The following is a 20,309-nucleotide window of genomic DNA, read 5'->3' on the forward strand; positions in this document are numbered from 1 at the left end:
GAGCATAGTTTAGATCATCAGCATGACTTCCATTTTGAAGTTACTTTTTAAGAAAAATAAATAAATAAAATAACTCTTTATTTGTAAATATACACAGTGAAAGAGGATCCACAGAAATGGGTTAAGAGGTTTTCCTGACCAAATGACCAGCCTAGGAAAATCTCCAGGCCCTAATTAAAGCTAAAAGCCTATATAGGGAATCATTTTTGCAAGTCAGATCACGTTTTCAAGAAAAGCCCCTGACCGTACCCATGCTAATACATATAAATCAAATCTGAATATACAATGAAAAAGATTCTTCAATATGTTGCCTTAAAGGATGTGGCTCAAAGATAACAAATCCTTTGTTAGCATCATTACAAATCAATAAATGGATGATAGGTAACAATGTAAGCCAACTAATGTCCATAGGGTCTGGATGGGTCAGCAGCAGGTTCTATTCTAGTGGGAGATGAGCTCATGATGCCAAGTGAAGATCTGCAGAAAAGAGGAAGAGTTGAGACAAATGACTCGCTATTATAGAAAAACAGTCATGCTTTCTTGATTTGATAAGAGAATCACTGCATAACTGACCCAAATCAAATATTCCAGGGTCATTAAGTTAAGAAACAACTCAACTTTAGAAATTTCACCAAAGTGGAGTAAACACGCCAGAATACGGATTCTTTGATGAAATAAATAGAGTATTTCTACTGCTTTTACTTACAACAAACTGCCTTTGAGTTTATGTTGGTGTTTGTTGCGTCGATTTCCGCTTCATCTTCAGGTTGAACTCTTCAAGCTGAGAACGGGTACACACTCGCATGTCAATAAAAATATGACTGAATGGTGAATAATATCGTTAGTAAAAAAGACACAAGCAATAATGACAAAGTGAGAACAGCATAGAAGTAAGCCACGGTCTATCGTACCAATGATAATAATGTACTTCCAGAAGTAATTACAAACCTTCTTCTTTAGTTTCCCCTTAATCACTTCTTCAGGCATTGTTTTTTTCTCCCCTTCAACATCGCTCTCTGCCTCCGCTTCAGAGAGGGCCCTGGGGTACTTTGCAGCTAACCGAGCGGCCACTTTCGCTGCAGCTCTTGCAATCAGTCCATCTCTCTTCCCTTGGAGATCTCGATATATTCTCCTCTTTCTCAGAACCTCTTTCTTGTATTTATTACACCTTTCTTCAAGCGCCTGCCTGTTTCTCGTGACTCTTGACCGTCTCATGCGGCGTTTGCTGCCCTTGGGCACCACCGTCTTAACGTAATGCAGACAGCGGGGAGGTGACAGCTCCTTCAGTTGTTGGGCCTTGTTCAAGGAGATGGGGCCTGGGGTCAACACTTTCAGTGCTGGCGTCAGTACAGCTGTGCTTGTGAACTTGAGTTCGCTATCGGGCTGGGTAGATGTGACCTGGGGATTGCTAGCAGGCTGGATGTATGTAAGCTGGCGGGTGCTAGCGGGCTTGGTAGATGTGACCTGGGGGTTGCTAGTGGGCTGAATGTATTTAAGCTGCCGGGTCCCACCAGGCTGGATAGATTTGACCTGGGGGTTGCTAGCTGGCTGAATGTAAGTAAGCTGGCGGGTGCTAGCGGGCTTGCTGTTTGGGAGTTGGAGGTTCATGAGCTGGAGCAGGTTGCCAGTGGACTTGGTGTTTAGCTGCTGGAGGGTGCCAGAGGGCTGGTTGTATGGGAGTGGGATATATGCTAACTGGTGGTTACTGGCAGGCTGAGTAGATGAGAGCTGGAGGTTTCTAGCAGCCTGTGTGTATGTGTATGTCTGGCTTGAGGCTGCTGTACTATTAGAGTAAATTGGTGGGGCGCTGAGGTAGGGTGGATACCCGGGGGGGGGGTATGGGAAGGGAGGCTTGGTACCAGGGGGCATGGTAAAAGGGGGCATAATACTAGGGGGCATAATACCAGGGGGCATAATACTAGGGGGCATAATACTAGGGGGCATAATACCAGGGGGCATAATACTAGGGGGCATAATACTAGGGGGCATAATACCAGGGGGCATAATACTAGGGGGCCTAATACCAGGGGGCCTAATACCAGGGGGCCTAATACCAGGGGGCATAAAGCTAGGGGGCATAAGGCCAGGGGGATAACCCCAACCTGGAGGGAAGGTATTGGCGTAGGGTCTGCTGGTATACAGAGAGAACTGGGTGGTGGAGAAGGTTGCCATCATAGATGCATTAGGAGGGTGAGAAAAAGGATATATAGGGTCCTTTGAGTATGTGTTGAGGTCAGCAGAGCTTTCGTTGGACTTGTCCCTATACCAATCATTGTCGCTTCCTTCGGCCCAGTCGCCATCTCTGTCACAGTCCCTGGTACTACAGCGCCTGTTCCTGTCTCTGTCACTAGAGCGCCTGTCCCGGTCTCGGTCCCTGTTACTAGAGCGCCTGTCCCTGTCTCTATCCCTGTTACTAGAGCGCCTGTCCCTGTCTCTGCTACTGGAGCACCTATCCCTATCTGTGTCCCTGTTAGTAGAGAGCCTGTCCGTGGTACTAGAGCGCCTGTTCCTGTCCCTGGTACTAGAGCGCCTGTCCCTGGTACTAGAGCGCCTGTCCCTGGTATTAGAGCGCCTGTCCCTGGTACTAGAGCGCCTGTCCCTGGCACTAGAGCGCCTGTCCCTGTTTCTGTCCCTGGCACTAGAGCGCCTGTCCTCGTCTCTGTCCCTGGCACTAGAGCGCCTGTCCTCGTCTCTGTCCCTGGTACTAGAGCGCCTGCCCCTGGTACCAGAGTGCCTGTCTCTCTCGCTGTCCCTGGTATCAGAGTGCCTATCTCTCTCGCTGTCCCTGGTACTAGAGCGCCTGTCCCTGTTGCTGTCTCTGGTACCAGAGTGTCTGTCCCTGTCCCTGGTACTAGAGCGCCTGTCCCTGGAACCAGAGTGCCTGTCCCTGGTATTAGAGCGCCTGTCCCTATCTCGCTCAGATATGTCCCCGTCTCTCTCTCGGTCTCGCTCAGAACTGACCCAGTCTCTCTCTCGGTCTCTTTCTCCGTTTCTCTTAGATCCGTCCCTCTCTGTGTCCTCGCCTCGTTCTCTGTCCCAGTCTCTAGTTCTAGAGTGCCTGTCTGACGTCAAGGGACTCCTCTCCTGGTCTCTCTTCATCCCGTACAGCCTCTCCTTGGTCCGGTCTGACAGTCGGCCCAACTCCTCCACCCCCAGGTCTAGCCCGATGGACTCCAGCAGGCTCTGGAGCTGGCCGTGTGGGAGATCCAGCCTCCTTTCTCCAATAATGTGTGAGTGACTGTGGTCCTGTGGCAGAGCTCTACTGTGGGGTCCCAAGCAATCCTGAGAGCTCTGAGCTGGGGCCCCCTTATCCTCACTCCTGTAGGTAGTCTTGGGATGGCCCTCCTGCATAGGGGGTAACTCATTCACATTGTTGACAATCTTTGAGAGCTTGTTGATGTCCACCCCTTTGTTGAGGACATTGAGGAAGCGCTGGAAGCCTGTGGCTGCTGTGTCCTGCTCCTGTGTCCTGAATGAGTAAATGGTGGATTCGTGTTGTTTATCCTTAGGGTCCTATCAGGAGACATGAGAGAATATCAATGGATAACCATCCACTAAGACAGCTGCTTGCTTTATACCTTAAAAATGTATGAAGGTTGACAAGATTCATACCAGTTATATGGTCAAGTGCTGCTAAGACAGATATAGGCAAAGTACAGTTGGCCCAGAACAGAGTAGCATGTCTGGCCCTTAAATGTACACGGAGGGCTAACATCCACAACAGACCGAGAACTTGATACTTCGAAGTTAGTTCTTTATGAATTTTAGTTTAGAAAACGATCTTTCCGCAGAAGCGACTGTTACAGGATTGTAAAAACAGCTTGATTGCCATAGCTACAACCTGGAAACTGGTCAGAAGTGAGTTGTGCTTCAAATACAGCAGTTCTGCAACATCTTTAATTGTGCCCCTCCATTCTCCTTAATTGCCGGCTTCAACACGTTACGGAAAGAAATTAACGTATAGGAAGCTCTAGGGAGAGGTCGTCTGGATACTGGACAGACAATACACTTGCAGATACAAACACAGATTATCATATTTAGCGGACAACCGTTCTTGAGGCTTGAACAATAAAAAGCGATTTGCGATTTCGTTCATACTGGTGAACCGGTGTTTGAGTTGTGTGGTTGCAAATATGAACAGTCCCTTATCTCAGGTATATCTTGGCATGTATTATTCAAGAATAGGTTTACATTTTGTGCAGCGAAATGGACATAGGCCTATAATGCACCATGTCTCATGAAAGACTGTCTGGGTTGGCAATACAGTCGGGGCCGCAACCTGGATCTACAGGCTGCGGTGAAAAGATTTGCACACACACAAAAATGAGGACTTCAGGAGACTCTCTCAAGTTAGATTTCATATACCTTGAATATTGCAGCCCATTTGTGCAGGCTATTAGCCAGTCAAAACCCGCTGAGTTCAACAATAAATAGTGGCTGATTTTACCCTCAAGCCAAGTACTTTTTTCCAGTTTTTTTTTATTTTAACTAGGCAAGTCAGTTAAGAACAAAATCTTATTTACAATGACGGCCTACCCCGGCCAAACCCTCCCCTAACCTGGACAACGCTGGGCCAATTGTGCGCCACCCTATGGGACTCCCGATCACTGCCGGTTGTGATACAGCCCGAGATCAAACCAGGGTCTGTTGTTTCGCCTCTAGCACTGAGATGCAGTGCCGTACACCACTGCGCCACTCGGGAGAAAACTTGTTCGGCTATTTGATGTGTCATTTTTATAAAAAGCAGCTAAATACAGTACATAGCCATAGAATGTACACTGAATAATGAAACAATCCCTAGTAAACTAGTGTTTTGAGGGTGGACTGACTATTACTTGGCATTAATAGACTGGTTTTTACTCACAACAACTTTCTATCCAAGCTAGGAGAGAGCATTAGGACGGCTCATGTCATGCAGGTTCAGGTAGCCTATACAGGATAGTTGTATATTATTTTAAAAATCCATTGGTAGGTGACATTATTTTACGCTCTGCAATGTTTGAATTTCCAACTTTAATTACTGAACAAGTAATTACATTATTGCCACCAGTCAGCAATCTAAAAATGGCAACATTGCGACAACATGTATAGCTTCGTGAAATGTTAAGCTTAGCATGAGAAAATGACTACCAAATAGGCCTACCAATAAACATTTATCCATTAGCCAAAGCAAAGCTATAGATGCCCTCACAATTCCAGCACCATGGACAGCCATCAGTTTATTTTACACTGGTGGTATGTTTTATTTCAGTGTTCTCCAGGAAGAGTAGCTGCTGCCTTGACAACAGCCTAATCAAATAAAATACTAAACGGGGGTTTGTAGCTATAGAATGTAGACTGAATAATTAAACAATCCCTAGTAAACTAGTGTTTTGAGGGTGGACTGACTGTATTATTTGGCATTAATAGACTGGTTTTACTCACAACAACTTTCTATCCAAACTAGGAGAGAGCACTAGGATGGCTCATGTCATGCAGGTTCAGGTAGCCTACACAGGACAGTTGTATATTATTTAAAAAATCCATTGGTAGGTGATTAGTATGCTGTTGCATAAAAACATTATTTTACCATCTGTAATGTTTGAATTTCCAACTTTATTTACATTATTGCCACCAGTCAGCAGTCTAAAAAATGGCAGCATTGCGACAACATGTATAGCTTTGTGAAATGTTAGGCTTACTATGAGGAAATGACTACCAAATAGGCCTACCAATAAACATTTATCCACTAGCCAAAGCAAAGCTATAGATGCCCTCACAATTTCAGCACCATGGACAGCCATCAGTTTATTTTAGGGGGTGGGGGTCAAAGAAAAAGTACCAAACTATCTGTTCAATAAGTTAACACACAGCTCAGTCACCCATACATACCCAACAAATACTAACCTTGGGTTTGTAGTAGTAGATGTAGTAAATAGTAAGTGAGAGAGTTAGCTGTGCTTGAGTTTTGTGTGTCGGAAATACATGAGGGAAACTCATACCTACACTCTGTTCTCTGTTCTGTATTTCGACTGCCAGCGCATGGAACAGAAGAATCCACTTGGCAAACCACACTATTTTCCTAACTTGCAAAATGTACAATATATGCATCTTCCAAATAAAACCTGAAGTTTGGTAATTGAGAGAATTAGTAAGGAATGCTTGCATGTGGATGTGCATGCATGTGGTAGGTCAGACACAGTTTAGTTTGTTGTCATACCCGTTACATTGAATTAAACTTGTAAAAACATTATATATATTTAGAAAATCCAGTCCACATATTTTAGAAGCAGATCAGAGTTTCCTAGCAACTAGCTAGTTTACGTCAGATTAGCTAACGTTAGCTAATGTTATTTTCAGAGCAGGCTGGCTATGTAAACATAAGTATGTATGCCAGTCAGGAAGGTACCGGCAAATAAATTAAATCACCAAATGTAAATAGTCACATTGCCAATACTTCTGGAAATGCTTGTGCAAGAACTGACAAAAATGATTATTTACCTTCTCGCTTTTCCTCCTGGTAGCATCTCGCAGGTCTTCATCATATGTTGTGTGTCGTCTCATTCTGGATTTTGAGGGTTCCAAAAATTTGATCGCCCTACCACTGAGCTCTTTGACTTGAAAACAAAATTGTAGTATTATAGTAGAAATAAAAAGGTTTATAAACTGTGGTTTCACAGCTAGTTAGCTTTCCCAGTCATACCTCTCCAGTGGGGTGGGGAGAAAGCAGATGTTTCCGGTTTTCACGGATACAGTATTTTCAGCTTAATTTCCGTTTCCACTGAAAAACAGATGTGGGGACTCCGTAAGGTCAGAGAGCAAGAGGCAAGACTTGAGGTTTTACTCCGCCCAAAATCTGGCAAAGAAAATAAACCCAGGAAGTGGGGAATTTTTGTAGTGAGGTCAATGAGAGCGTGTCAAATTTGGTCAACAAAAAATGTTATTCTAATTTGCTACGTCAGGCCTATTTGATCGAATAGAAGTTCCGTAGTTGCTAGATTTATGCGAATGCACCAATATAAGTGGATGCACGTGGCATTTCGGCAAATTAAAAACAGAAAGCTTTTATATCAGAGTGTGCCATAGAGATAGACACATCATAGATATAACCTGTTTTAGCATGGACATTGAACTTGAGGGCGTCCACTATTTTAAAGTAGTCAACTGGGTGGGCATTCCAATAAATTGGAATAAATCAGACAACGCAAAATAAAATGTACCGATACAATAATTGAACAGATAAAGAGATGAGTCTTCAATCAATCTCTATGGCTGTTGTTAAAACGCGGATCTGCCCTCTCATTGGCTGAATGGTCCCACCTGGTCTCGCCGCCTCAAACCTGTATTCAATCTTTGAGGACATGTATTTCCATTTCCATTGTTAGAGCGGTCACTTAAAGATCTTGTCAATATAATAGACAATCTTTGGTTAGGTGACTTCTAAAGCTGTGAGCTAGGATATTTTATAAGATTGGAAGTGCAACACTGCCACCATCAGGACGGAGTTAGAATTTCCCCAACTTTAACAAAACGGTACAACATTTGTTGAATTCTTTACTTAACTGTACTAAATACGTCAGTACATACTGAATTACTGAATTGAATACCGCAGTGTTTGTTTTAAACTGTGTTAATAAATACAGGACACATCAGCAGACAGAGCTAATATTTTATTAGTTAATTCTCATGGGGCAGTCAGTCAACTAACCCCCATTCACTTGTAACAATGAATTGCACATTTTACAAATGGTGTACTTACAGTAGGTGTTTTAATGTGAAACAGATCTACACATAGTCACATACATACAGTACCAGTAAAAAGTTTGGAACACCTGCTCATTCAAGGGTTTTTCTTTATATTCACTATTTTCCACATTGTAGAATAATAGTGAAGACATCAAAACTATGAAATAACACATATGGAATCATGTAGTTACCAAAAAAAGTGTTAAACAAATCAAATTATATTTTATATTTGAGATTCTTAAAAGTAGCCACCCTTTGCCTTGATGACAGCTTTGCACACTATTGGCATTCTCTCAACCAGCTTCATCAGGTAGTCACCTGGAATTCATTTCAATTAACAGGTGTGCCTTGTTAAATGTTAATTGATAGAATTTCTTTCCTTCTTAATGCATTTGAGCCAATCGGTTGTGTTGTGACAAAGTAGGGGTGGTATACAGAAGATAGCCTTATTTGGTAAAAGACCAAGTCCATATTATGGCAAGTACAGCTCAAATAAGCAAAGAGAAAATGACAGTCCATTACTGGTCAGCCCATCTGGAACATTTCAAGAATTTTGAAAGTTTCTTCAAGTGCAGTCACAAAAATCATCAAGCACTATGATGCAACTGGCTCTCATGAGGACCGCCACAGGAAAGGAAGACCCAGAGTTAACTCTGCTGCAGAGGATAAGTTCATTAGAGTTAATTGCACCTCAGATTGCAGCCCAAATAAAAGCTTCAGAGTTCAAGTAAAACAAATCTCAACATCACCTGTTCAGAGCAGATTGTGTGAATCAGGTCTGCATGGTCAAATTGCTGCAAAGAAACCACTACTAAAGGACACCAATAAGAAGAGACTTGCTTGGGCCAAAAAAACATGAGCAATGTACATTAGACCGGTGGAAATCTGTCCTTTGGTCTAATGAGTCCAAATGTGAGATTTCTGGTTCCACCCGATGTGTCTTTGTGAGACGCAGAGTAGGTGAACGGATGATATCCGCATGTGTGGTTCCCACCGTGTAGCATGGAGGAGGTGTGATGGTGTGGGGGTGCTTTGCTGTTGACACTGTCAGTGATTTATTTAGAATTGAAGGCACACTTAACCAGCATGGCTACCACAGCACGCTGCAGCGATACGCCATCCCATCTTGTTTGCGCTTCGTGGGACTATCATTTGTTTTTCAACAGGACAATGACCCAACACACCTCCAGGCTGTGTAAGGGCTATTTTACCAAGGAGAGTGATGGATTGCTGCATTAGATGACCTGGCCTTCACAATCGCTCGACCTCAACCCAATTAAGATGGTTTGGGATGAGTTGGACCGCAGAGTGAAGGAAAAGCAGCCAACAAGGGCTCAGCATATGTGGGAACTCCTTCAAGACTGTTGGAAAAGCTTTCCAGGTGAAGCTGGTTGAGAGAATGCCAGGAGTGTGCAAAGTTGTCATCAAGGCAAAGGGTGGCTACTTTGAAGAATATCAAATATATAATGATTTGTTTAACACTTTTTTAGTTACTACATGATTCCATGTGTTATTTCATAGTTTTGACATCTTCACTATTATTCTACAATGTAGAAAATAGTCAAATAGGAAAAACCTTTGAATGAGTAGGTGTGTCCAAACTTTTAACTGGTAATGTACACTCCTGTAGTGGTCTATCACATACTCACTAATGTGGGGCGAGCATTGCTCCCTAAAGTGATACAAATGATAATGATGCTCCAATCCCATGGAACGTTAAGACATTTATATTCTGTGTTAATGATGGATGGAATGGCATCAGGGGGTTTGTATGCGTGAGATGGGAGGGAGCCAATCTAACAGGAGCACAGGATGTAACAGTCCCAGGGCCATCTCCTGCCGATCTGCAAGCACTAGCATTCTCCACATGAGGGCGCTGTAACAGAGAGAAATTGGAGGCAGCATTGGCGTAATGAGAAGGATACTGTGCATGTGAGAGACACACACACACACACACACACACACGGTTCTTACCTCCTCACTGGTAGAACTTCAGCTCCGTGTCCACACAGTCAAAGAACAGGTCCCCCAGTTCCTCATCTGCTGGTATTTCTCCACTGAGCAGGGCTGATATGTCCGTCAGACACTGGCCCTCCAACATCCTCAATGTCTCCGTCAGAGCATTCCCTGCATCCTGAGGGACAGAAACACACACACGCAAAAATACACACATGAATTCCCCCCACACACAAGCATGTGCACAAGCAGAGAAGACCTGACAAACAGCAATTTGTGAAGTTTATAGGGAATTATAAAAGTTCAAAGTCGGTAATGTACGTAACACAATATCCATCAGTCCGTACCCACACTCAAAGTAAAAAATGTAATACTTTTTTTTATATGTTTTTAAATACTCTATGAAAGTGTAGCCTATTACATTCAGCCGTGGCATATTCAACCCATATTTCATTCTAACCCCTTCTACACGTACCGGGTTGGTCTCCATAGTCTGCAGGGCCCCCTCATGGGCCTTGTACAGGTCGTGCCTGCGGTCCACTTGGCTCTGGAAGCGTGGCTGCTTCCTGACCGGGTCGTCTGGGCCGTACTGTGGGGAGATCACCCTCGACACTGGGGTCACAGACTCAGAGAAGATAAAAGGCTTGAAAACAGACCTGGCAGGACGGAGGACAGCCCGGTAGGAGGAGGAGGGCAGGGGGTAAGGACCAAATGAAACACACAGACACAGAGAAACTCCTATCAAGACGCAGTTTTGCCAAAGGGGGAAATGATGAAGATGAAAAAGAGCAATAGAGAGATAAACGGCAAAGAGCGAATCTGAGTCTGAATCTTAAGAAGCACTTCCAGATAGCCTGAGGGGTTCCTGGGCCTGGTTCCAAACCAATCCCTTGCCACTTCTCCTACACCCTTGTTGAGTCCCTCTTGCCAATCTGAAAGAACTGGAAAGGTATCAGCAAAATAGCAACATTACCACATAGCTCTCTGGTAGGCTAGGGGGAGTTTCCCAAACATTTCTCACACACTTATCCAGCTCATTTCGATTAAACACAAGGAGTAGACAACAATGGGGTTAGGGTCAGAGTGATTAGTTTGGGACCAGGCCGGTGAGGTGACGCACCTGGAGGGGTCGGGGGTGGCAGTGAGGAAGTGGATGCACGGCAGGCTGGGATCGCGGGGCAGGATGGACACCATGCTGCCAGTGGTGCGGAACCCCCCAGAGTCCATGCAGATCCCACTAGGCTTGTCCCTCAGGATGGACATCATCACCTCGGCCGTCACAGAACCTGGGGAACCCAGAAATTGTATCGTCTAAGTACGTTATTAGTCGTCTATTTTTATGGGAAAGCCGACCGGAGAGGAAATGGCAGGACATGAAATGGCAGGAGACAGGAAATGACATAGCTAGTTACATGTAATGTACTTTCAATGGTAAGAGGGGATACCAGGCCTTTATTATGTGTAATAAAAGTAGCTGTATAAGCAATACGGCAACCAAACCAAACCTGTATAGTGTTGTTAATAGTCTGCTTTAACATCATTTTGGGAGTTTTTACAGTTATAAGGAGTTAAATGTTGAATTAGATTAGAATATAAAGAATAGTCTCCCTCACCATCATGCTGTTGAAGGAGCTGTGTGCCCCCACTGTAGCGCTTCTTGGCCAGTTCCATCCTGGCGGGGGGGTTTTCAGACTTGAACACCTCGTTGAAGCAGAACTCTCCCTCGCCGCTCCACCAACCCTGGGCCTGGGCCACACTCCGCAGCTCTGGGTGCTCAGCCGAGATATCCGTCCCGATGGTCAGCGCATTGGAGATGTTCTTCACCCCCTCTGTGGGAAGCAAAGACAGGCGGGGGGTGCACAGTTGTATACTGCTGGTAGAAGTTGCTCAGATATACACAGATATACACAGGGATATACCCTCCCCACTGTCCTAACCATAAGGGTAAAACCACAAAAAGAATCTCCTGTGGGCAGATTCAGAGACTGAATGGGAGGTGTGAGATAAGGAGCAGCATTAGTTCCGGTTTTGGTGTTTTCCTCGCTGGTTATTTGCACGTATCATGATTGGGTGAAGGCGGTGCTAAAACTGCTTCGGTTGGAAGGGGGGGGGGGGGCTTTGGCTGAGAGATTTCTTTATGCGAGGATGGAGACTTCATATTTGCCACTCTCAATTTCTAACATGGACTGTATGAACAAAGAAATTAATCCCTCAGCTGACCAAGTTACGTGGGATTTTACTTCTTAACAGAGATTAACCCAAAACTAACCTCTGATTCAAAACTTATGTCCCATACTACAGCTCCAGTGATGTTAGAGCAATTTTCTCACCATGTAACTTCCTGTGCCACCCTCAGTTTCCCCCCCAAAGTCCATTCACACTACAGCTCCCACGGTGTTACAGCAGTTTCCTCACCGGTGACTTTCTGTGCCACCCAGAGCTTGCCGGCAGTCTCCAGGACCCAGGCCTCATTGCGGTCCACCAGGAGGAAGGAGTTGTGGTAGCTGAAGGGCGCCGGGTCCTCCCTGCATGGCCCCCCCTGGCCGTGCTGCTCCAGCAGACCAGTGATCACACTCACCGCCCCCCAGGCACTGTCCGCACGCTCAAGCCCCAAGCTGTCAAGCAATAGAATAGAGTAGAGGAGAAGAGTAGAGCAGTAGAGTAGAGTAGAGCAGTAGAGTAGAGTAGAGTAGAGCAGTAGAGTAGAGTAGAGCAGTAGAGTAGAATAGAATATAGTAGAATAGAGTAGAATACCTGGAGAATAGAACAGTGTTTCCCAACCCTGGTCCTCGAGTACCCCCAACAGTACACATTTTTTTGTTGTAGCTCTTGACAAACACACCTCATTCAGCTCATTGAGGGCTTGATAATTAGTTGACAAGTTGAATCAGGTGTGCTTGTCCAGGGTTACAATAAAAATGTTTACTGTTGTGGGTACTCGAAGACCAGTGTTGGGATACTGGAACAGAATAGTGATAGAATAGATTATGAGTAGAATAGAATCAAATAGAACATTCTGTCTTATATTATTCCACTGACACCACATACACACAGTTGCGAGGCTGGTAGCAGCATAGGGCCAGCCAGAGAGCAGCATAGGGTCAGCCACAGAGCAGCATAGAGTCAGCCACAGAGCAGCATAGGGTCAGCCACAGAGCAGCATAGGGTCAGCCACAGAGCAGCAACCCCTGGAGTAGGTTAGTCCTGCTATATCACTGCTATATCACTGCAGTCAGTGGTACAACAGGACCAACCTGCGGCTGCCATTGCCAACTGTTAAAATGATTTGTTCAGCGTTACACTTCAATCCTTTAAATGTTGTGCTTATGACAATGTAAAGACAGCTTTAGGACATAAGTGAAAACACACTTGGGCCAGATTCAATCAAAACTCCTATGGAAATGTTTCGGCAGTAGGGCCTATCTTTGTTTACACGACTAGTCCCTACGCACACATGTAAGTATTAACCTGTGATGAAGGAAGTCTACCTAGTACATTTACAGTAGCACATCTGCTACTGCATAGCCCTATATTGCTTTTCTGACTACAGGCTGACTAAGTATATCTACTTTTCAACAAATTTACCAATTACAACAATGCATTGATTATTCACACCAAACTTTGAGTGATGTGATTCTGAAGTTAGTAAATTGATTCTCAAAGGGTAGTGCTACCCTATCGTTCCTGGTCCTGGGATCCAATGTTGTCTGACATAGCCAGACAAGTCATTCAATCAGACTGCTCAGTCAGGAACCTGGAACCTGACCATACACTCAGCCAGCCCGTCTCTCCATCTTTCGGATCAGGAGGTGATTCTGAAGTTAGGATTCACTTGGCCCCCAAAACAACACTACTGTTTGGTATGCTGGCCTACGGTCAGCCGGGCTTACCGGACCAGGTCCATTCCTAGCAGGGCTTCCCCTGGATCGATAGCTTCGCGGGTCCACACAGCCTCGTTCCCGATGCAGACCCCCTTGTCGTTGGCCCCCATCTCGGCCCCCCACAGCCAGGAAGGCCGGCTGAGGACCACAGCATGGGTGTATTCTGCTTGGGGGATCTGAATGTACGTGCACTGCAGGACGAGAGATGGAGACTTACATTGTTGTTCAATTCTCTTTTTTTGGGATTGTAACATCAAATATACTGGCAAACCCTACCAACACACACTCAGCCAATACCTTAAGCCTGTCGTATAAACTGTTGATAACATAAAGGCGTGAAAATAAATATAAATGATAGTCTATCATTCAAACTTAAACTTTGAGAATCGTAAATTAGAAAATATTGATTGTGTATACCTAGGTGGGGTATTTTAGAGGTTTGATAACCCTTCTCAGTTGTATTGCCCAGACTGACTGCTCACCAGTGAAAACAACTCTAATCCAATTAGTGATGTTGGTCACAGAGCAAAACACCTGTTGTGAACATTTTTAACATAACTCTGACTACAGGCCTACATACAATGTTCAGAGGGCAGATGGATTTCAGTTCTTTAACCATGCTTCATCCAGGTTTAATCTCATTGAGATCAAATCTCTTTTTCAATAGAGCCCTGATCCAAGATGGCAGCAGGCTTGTAATTTGCAGCAGGGTCAATCTATGGGGAGAAGTGAAGCTAGGCCTAGCTTACCTCCAGCATGGTCCCAGATGGGTGACTGGTTGCCGGGTAGTAAAGAACCTCCTGGACTTCATCTCTAGGACGGTCTGAGTTCTTCCCAAAAATCACGTGATCATCTTGCGAGCCGGGGGGCAAGGACACAAAGCAGTCACACGAGAGGGGTGGCTCATGTTCTGCCATCCTGCATGAACAAGAGGACAAGCAAACACCAGAAATATATTACCAGAAAATAAACTGCTATCATATCGGAGGCCAGGAGTTTTTCCGGGTCAGGCCAAATTATCAGGAAAAAGTCCTAGCCTTAGTCATACATTGATCAAATCTGGAATACTCATAGTTATGTTGGTCAATAAATTGTAGAAGCGTTTAAGCAAACTCAACAATATAGACATACTGTATATCGCTGTCACTATTCACTATCAATTAGTCATGTTTTTACAGCTTTTCAATTTAATTTCCCACTCTGACTATTGTATATAGCCTAAGAAGCCTATACACGTAACATAAGGCATCCATCCCTGTAAAGACACAGTATCTTTAGGGAAGTCTCAGGTATAATATGTTCTTCCTGTCAACTAGTGCATTGCCCATCCCTTCTCAAACAGAGCGATAAGGAGGCAGTCTTGTGCACTGCACTTCTCGGTAATCTTTACAAATCCGAATGGTCCTTGCCGTCTCCTTCTTCTTATCAACATGGCTATTTAGTAACGCTGTCCTATTATAAAATTCGGAAACATTTTAACCAATGTGATCGAAGTCTTGTGGAGACATTATGGCCTAAAATGGTCTTTAGTCAAACGTTTATTTAAAATAGGGCCTATATAAACGGTAACGTTAGCGATGTGCCCTTGCTGTCCCTTCCCCGTTTCAGGAGATATCACGCGAAATGGCACAAATAAACGACTGTCATTTCACTTCAATCCAAGGGTTGGCTGTCATTATAATCTGTTGAGCAATAGGGCTACTGATATGTTGCAAATTCCTACAGTAAAATTGTTACCTTTTTAATCGCAAAACCAGACGCGGTAGCAAAGAGAAGGCAGGTTGTCGTGGAGCTACCGTACCACGTGATCGTATCCAAAGGTTGTATTTAAAGGTCTAGTCTCGTTGATTACTTGCTGCAAATACATAACAGAAAAACAAGTGTATAGCCCTTTTCAACAATTAGCCAACAAATGTTGGTGTAACAAGGCACAATGAGATTGTTCCACATTAAGTAATTGGATAGATTCCAGATGATTCAAAAATACATCATCACAACTTTTTAGATTTGAGTCCTCTATATTCTATTATCAAATAGATAACTGAATTGCTCAAAAAGAGCATATCCATCCCATCCATCGAAAATCCGACATACTTATTATTCTCCTTCTGTTTCCACCTGTAGCCCAAAACTGTAAAAGCAACCAACACCAAAACAACTTTAAAACGTGCAGGCTTGCTGTCTTCAGGTTGTAAGAACAATACTTTTTGATACTACTTATAGCTTACCTTTCACACTACAAACACTTTTGCATAAATCCCAATCACTTTTAATGGTCATAGGTTTAAATGGAGAGGATAGGTTTAAAAAACTGGAGCCGCTACTCCTCTAGAACTATTAAAGATAGAAACTCCATTCAACCTTTAAAACGTGCAGATGGTCTGGAATTGTGTGCTTGTATACAGCTTTTTGATACTATGTATACTTTTTGAACGTAACTGTTTGAAATTTGCATAAAAGCTCCATAGATTTAAAGCTAAATGTGGATTTGCCCCTGCTCTTGAACCGTTTCAGCTACAAACACCAACCCAAAGTTGACATGTGCAGACTGACTCAACTTAGATTGCTTTTCAGAAGATTGTTTATACCACATGTACTTTTTGAACTATAATCATTTTAAACACCAACCCAATGTGGACATGTGCGGACTGAATCAACACAGTTAGTTGCGACTATTCATACTTCATAAACTATAAAGCTTGTTATATCCCATTTCATTTTAAAGGCAGAATGCAGGTTTCAACATTCTAAACTGAAATCACTGCCACAAAACATTCAGAATGTTCAAACTGAAGACCTTAGAGAGCTTAAAAACACATAATATGGCTTATGATGCTATAGTACTCCTTCTATCTTACTATACTAGCCCACTATAACCCACTATAATAACTCCAAACCAACAAACCACCCCAAAATAGGTAACTATAACTAACCCCCGTAGCCTATGAAAACCCTATTACTACCAATAATACTTCTACTATTACTACAGCTGTTGCTACCACTACCACTATACTACTACTTCACAACCAATAATACTTCTACTATTACTACAGGTGTTGCTACCACTTCCACTATACTACTACTTCACAACCAATAATACTTCTACTATTACTACAGCTGTTGCTACCACTACCACTATACTACTACTTCACAACCAATAATAGTTCTACTATTACTACAGCTGTTGCTACCACTTCCACTATACTACTACTTCACAACCATAAATACTTCAAGACTTTCAAGCACACAAATTTACTTCAGGAAATGTAATTTTCTAGTCAATAATAGTTATATTTCAAGTAAGATTTGAAAACTTATGTATGAAGAACTTTCAAATTTGAGAGTAATTTGAGAGTAAACTCTCAAAAGTCTTTATGTTACTTTGTAAGATAAACAACCAATTGATAAGCTGCCTTTCTGGAAATGTGGACGTAGCCTCAGTGGCCTCAATAGGCCTCTATAGCATGTTGCTGGGTCAGGGGCTTGAACAATGGAGCTAGCAATTCTTTGGGTTTGGTCTGGTATAAAAGAAAGGGTTAAACCTGGTAGGAAGTCAGTTCAGGAGCAGCAACCAGCAGCACAGTTAGCAAACATGTCCACCACCAACACGAACAGAGGCAAGGTAAGCACTGGGAAAGTTTTGAAAATACATACCAACATTTTTCTAGATTGGTATACAAAAGGGCTCTAGCACCCCAAACTAAAACATGAACGTTTGACTAATCCCAATATCCTGGTCGCCATTGGGACCGAATAGTAGACCATCCCAAATGTCTATAAAATGTTTCTTTCATACAATTGTTTAATTCATAGAAATGATTCCATTTTATTTTCAGATCGTCTTCTACGAGGACAGGAACTTCCAGGGTCGTTCCTATGAGTGCAGCAGTGACTGCAGTGACATGGGCTCCTACCTGAGCAGGTGCCACTCCTGCAGGGTCGAGAGTGGCTGTTGGATGCTGTACAACCGCAACAACTACATGGGAAACCAGTACTTCATGAGGAGGGGCGAGTACCCTGACTACATGCAGCACCTTGGAATGAGTGACTGCATCAAGTCCTGCCGCATGATCGCCATGGTAGGTTGAAAATATTTCAGCTTAAAATTGTCACATCTTGTCATTGAAGGTAAAACATATTTTAATGGTCACACTCTCATATTAAACAATGTTCTAAATAATTATCTCATCAATGAAAGTTGTACTTTTATCCTAACAGCACAGAGGAAACTACAGGATGAGGATCTACGAGAGAGAGAGAGAACTTCGGAGGTCAGATGCACGTGATGATGAACGACTGTGACAACGTCACGGATCATTACCGCATGTCCAAATGCCAGTCCTGCAACGTGATGGAAGGCCACTGGCTGATGTACGAGCAGCCCCACTTCAGAGGCAGGATGATGTACATGAGGCCTGGAGAGTACAGCAACTTCAGTGTGGGCATGGGAATGGGAGCCATGGGCAGCTTGAGTGGTATGAGGTTCATGAGCATGAGGCGTATCATGGACTCCTGGTACTAAATACCCGTAGCAAGTAAAGCCATGGAATAAAATAATTCACAAACCTATTAAATCTTTCCCTTTTTTAGTGTGACAAAAAAATTGCCTGCTGATTTGTTGTTCACACACCTGCATCCCTTGTCATATACACTCACCTACATATGTATTTGGACAGTGAAGCTAAGAATGACAATTTTGAGTATTTTGGATTTGAGATCAAATGTTTCATATGATGTGACAGTACATAAAGCCATCTTTTATTTGATGGTATTTTCATTTAGCGCAGGAAGATTCGCAGCAACAACTGAGTGATCAAATGAAGATATGACATATGTGTGTATCTAGTTGTCACTCATTGTCATGCAAAACATGTACTAGGCCTTCTATGCCAATTGTTTCAGTGCTAAAACTCTCAATGTTACATCACAGTTGGTGGTCTTGTAGCTGGACTAGACTGTCAGCATCAGGACACTGACCCTGTCTGTGAGTTTACTTGTTTTGACAGTGATACTCCGTGGAAGTAGCTTGGCAATACAAAATGAAAAGATATAAACCAGCCAAACAGCATTTCTGAAATTGTTGTCAAAATGAAATTTAGGACATTTTTATTACATTCTGTAACTAATATGTTTGGCACCAGTAAAGGGGTTGAGTCCATTCCAAGTCTACAAGTCTACAAGTCTCTTCACTCTTTGATCAATAGCTAATGGATTTCCCTTTGTTGCCTAAGCCTAATAGGGTGTCGTCCACACATATGAAATGATACCTGTGAAAGTGAAGTATAAACACAAACACCTTTAACCTTCAGGTTTTTGGCTTGTGATTCCAGTTGTCGTTGAACACTTGGCCATATCAGTGCTCAGCTATGCCCAGCTTTGTTTGGGTGTTGTGTGTCTAGGAAAAAGGATGTCAAAGCACTAAGGTGGTGAGAGGTATTTCCTTGTGACACTGTGCAGCACACATGGAATGTATGTAGAGGTGGAGGTGGAGGCAGCAGGCTCGGATTCTTTCAGGTAGACAGCCTGCTATCGGACTGGCTCGACTACCCCCCCCCCCCCCCCCCCCCCGCGTTCTTTCATCTCATGAACCATGCTGACAACCTCTGCACATCCTGTCTGTGCTAAGACACAAACACTCAACTAAAAGCCCTGAAAAGTAAACACCCACCTCTGGCACAGACAGCCACACCCAGTTAACACAGCTCAGACTGACACACACACACACACACACACACACACACACACACACACACACACACACGCACACACATGTACACACAGTCAGACTCACACTTACGCACTTACGTATACCACACACAGACTAAACAAAACAGACACACTTTATAACAAACAAACACACAGTGGGCGTACACCCCCCCCCCCTCAAGTCACTCTCAAAACAACACCGGTTAATGACGTACACAGCATATTTACGTAAGTTAACATTACATCTCTATATTTAGTTGCATTATGATGAACAAAATGGTATCATAATCTAAAATGTTACATTTTCTGATTTAGTTCATATGAATAAAGTGAAAGACTATCAATTAATTTTATTTCATCAACAAAAGGTGGGGGCCCTTCAAAATGTTTAGCTATGTGGTACAAGGCTCTTCCCTTAAAGCTGTCTATACAGGTAATTAATTTTTATATAACCTCAATTATGACCAAATTCTTATTTACAAGGGCGGTCTGGCATGTGGCGATGTGAACACACTGACACTCCTGCTAATGGGCGGCTATTCTCTCATAGACACGCAGGCACTGTGACAATGCGGCCCTATGGCCCAGCCCCAGAGACTGACTACCATCTACCACTTGAACCAAGAGGCCAGCGGCCCGGGAAGATGAGGGGTGTTCTGGCACGGAAACAGCTGGTGGAGAGCGGAGAGGACATTAATCTAGAGGGGAAGACAGGATGGCAGGGATGAGAGGTTGGGTATTAAAGCCTGGTATTAAGGGCGAGAGGAAGAGGGCCTTTTGTGTGTGTGTGTGTGTGTGTTTGTGTGTGTGTGTGTGTGTGTGTGTGTGTGTGTGTGTGTGTGTGTGTGTGTGTGTGTGTGTGTGTGTGTGTGTGTCTGGTCTGTTCACACTCTTTCTGTACTGTTTATACAACCTAAGACAGGGCAAACTACTCTGACAGCATTTTCTACTAAAGTTACCTCTGATTCTCACTTTCCTCACATTCAGGAGAATAGTCATGGTCTAGCTGATTTAGAGCTAGAATGTTATGGCTCTGCTTCC

At 43.6% G+C, this 20,309-nt stretch overlaps 2 protein-coding genes and 1 pseudogene across 4 annotated transcripts; 1 reads left to right on the forward strand and 2 right to left on the reverse strand.

Moving 5' to 3' along the window:
* Nucleotides 1–61: 61 nt before the first annotated feature.
* On the reverse strand, nt 62–6,917 carry LOC109881962 (uncharacterized). The gene is made up of 4 exons (XM_020474365.2): nt 6,481–6,917; nt 949–3,513; nt 707–781; nt 62–477 (listed from the first exon to the last, which is right to left on the reverse strand). The coding sequence occupies exons 1-3, from the start codon at nt 6,541–6,543 to the stop codon at nt 725–727; spliced, it is 2,685 nt and encodes an 894-aa protein (XP_020329954.1). The 5' UTR covers nt 6,544–6,917; the 3' UTR covers nt 62–477; nt 707–724.
* A 2,324-nt stretch (nt 6,918–9,241) lies between these two features.
* On the reverse strand, nt 9,242–15,406 carry scrn2 (secernin 2). Of its 3 annotated transcripts, XM_020480567.2 has the most exons (9): nt 15,300–15,406; nt 14,312–14,480; nt 13,572–13,753; nt 12,097–12,296; nt 11,295–11,510; nt 10,802–10,967; nt 10,157–10,337; nt 9,700–9,859; nt 9,242–9,601 (listed from the first exon to the last, which is right to left on the reverse strand). In XM_020480567.2, exons 2-8 carry the CDS (start codon nt 14,477–14,479, stop codon nt 9,704–9,706), a joined length of 1,269 nt encoding a protein of 422 aa, XP_020336156.1. In that variant the 5' UTR covers nt 14,480; nt 15,300–15,406; the 3' UTR covers nt 9,242–9,601; nt 9,700–9,703. The 3 variants fall into 3 exon arrangements, with proteins under 3 accessions (XP_020336156.1, XP_031686003.1, XP_031686004.1); XM_031830143.1 differs by lacking the exon at nt 9,242–9,601 and having other exon boundaries at nt 9,723–9,859; nt 10,157–10,270; XM_031830144.1 differs by lacking the exons at nt 9,242–9,601; nt 9,700–9,859 and having other exon boundaries at nt 10,220–10,622.
* A 1,739-nt stretch (nt 15,407–17,145) lies between these two features.
* LOC109880974 (gamma-crystallin M2-like) lies at nt 17,146–18,097 on the forward strand (annotated as a pseudogene).
* The last annotated feature ends 2,212 nt before the right edge of the window (nt 18,098–20,309 follow it).

Source organism: Oncorhynchus kisutch, linkage group LG1, assembly GCF_002021735.2.
Source record: "Oncorhynchus kisutch isolate 150728-3 linkage group LG1, Okis_V2, whole genome shotgun sequence".
Lineage (NCBI taxonomy): Eukaryota > Metazoa > Chordata > Actinopteri > Salmoniformes > Salmonidae > Oncorhynchus > Oncorhynchus kisutch.

Coding starts and splice junctions, on each gene's coding strand:
- LOC109881962 (XM_020474365.2), bottom strand. CDS start 6,543: ATGAGACGACACACAACATATGATGAAGACCTGCGAGATGCTACCAGG. Junction 3,514..6,480: donor CCAGGAGGAAAAGCGAGAAG/GTAAATAATCAT, acceptor GTCTCCTGATAG/GACCCTAAGGATAAACAACA. Junction 782..948: donor AGGGGAAACTAAAGAAGAAG/GTTTGTAATTAC, acceptor ACCCGTTCTCAG/CTTGAAGAGTTCAACCTGAA.
- scrn2 (XM_020480567.2), bottom strand. CDS start 14,479: ATGGCAGAACATGAGCCACCCCTCTCGTGTGACTGCTTTGTGTCCTTG. Junction 10,338..10,801: donor GCCACCCCCGACCCCTCCAG/GTGCGTCACCTC, acceptor CCGTCCTGCCAG/GTCTGTTTTCAAGCCTTTTA. Junction 9,860..10,156: donor AGACTATGGAGACCAACCCG/GTACGTGTAGAA, acceptor TCTGTCCCTCAG/GATGCAGGGAATGCTCTGAC.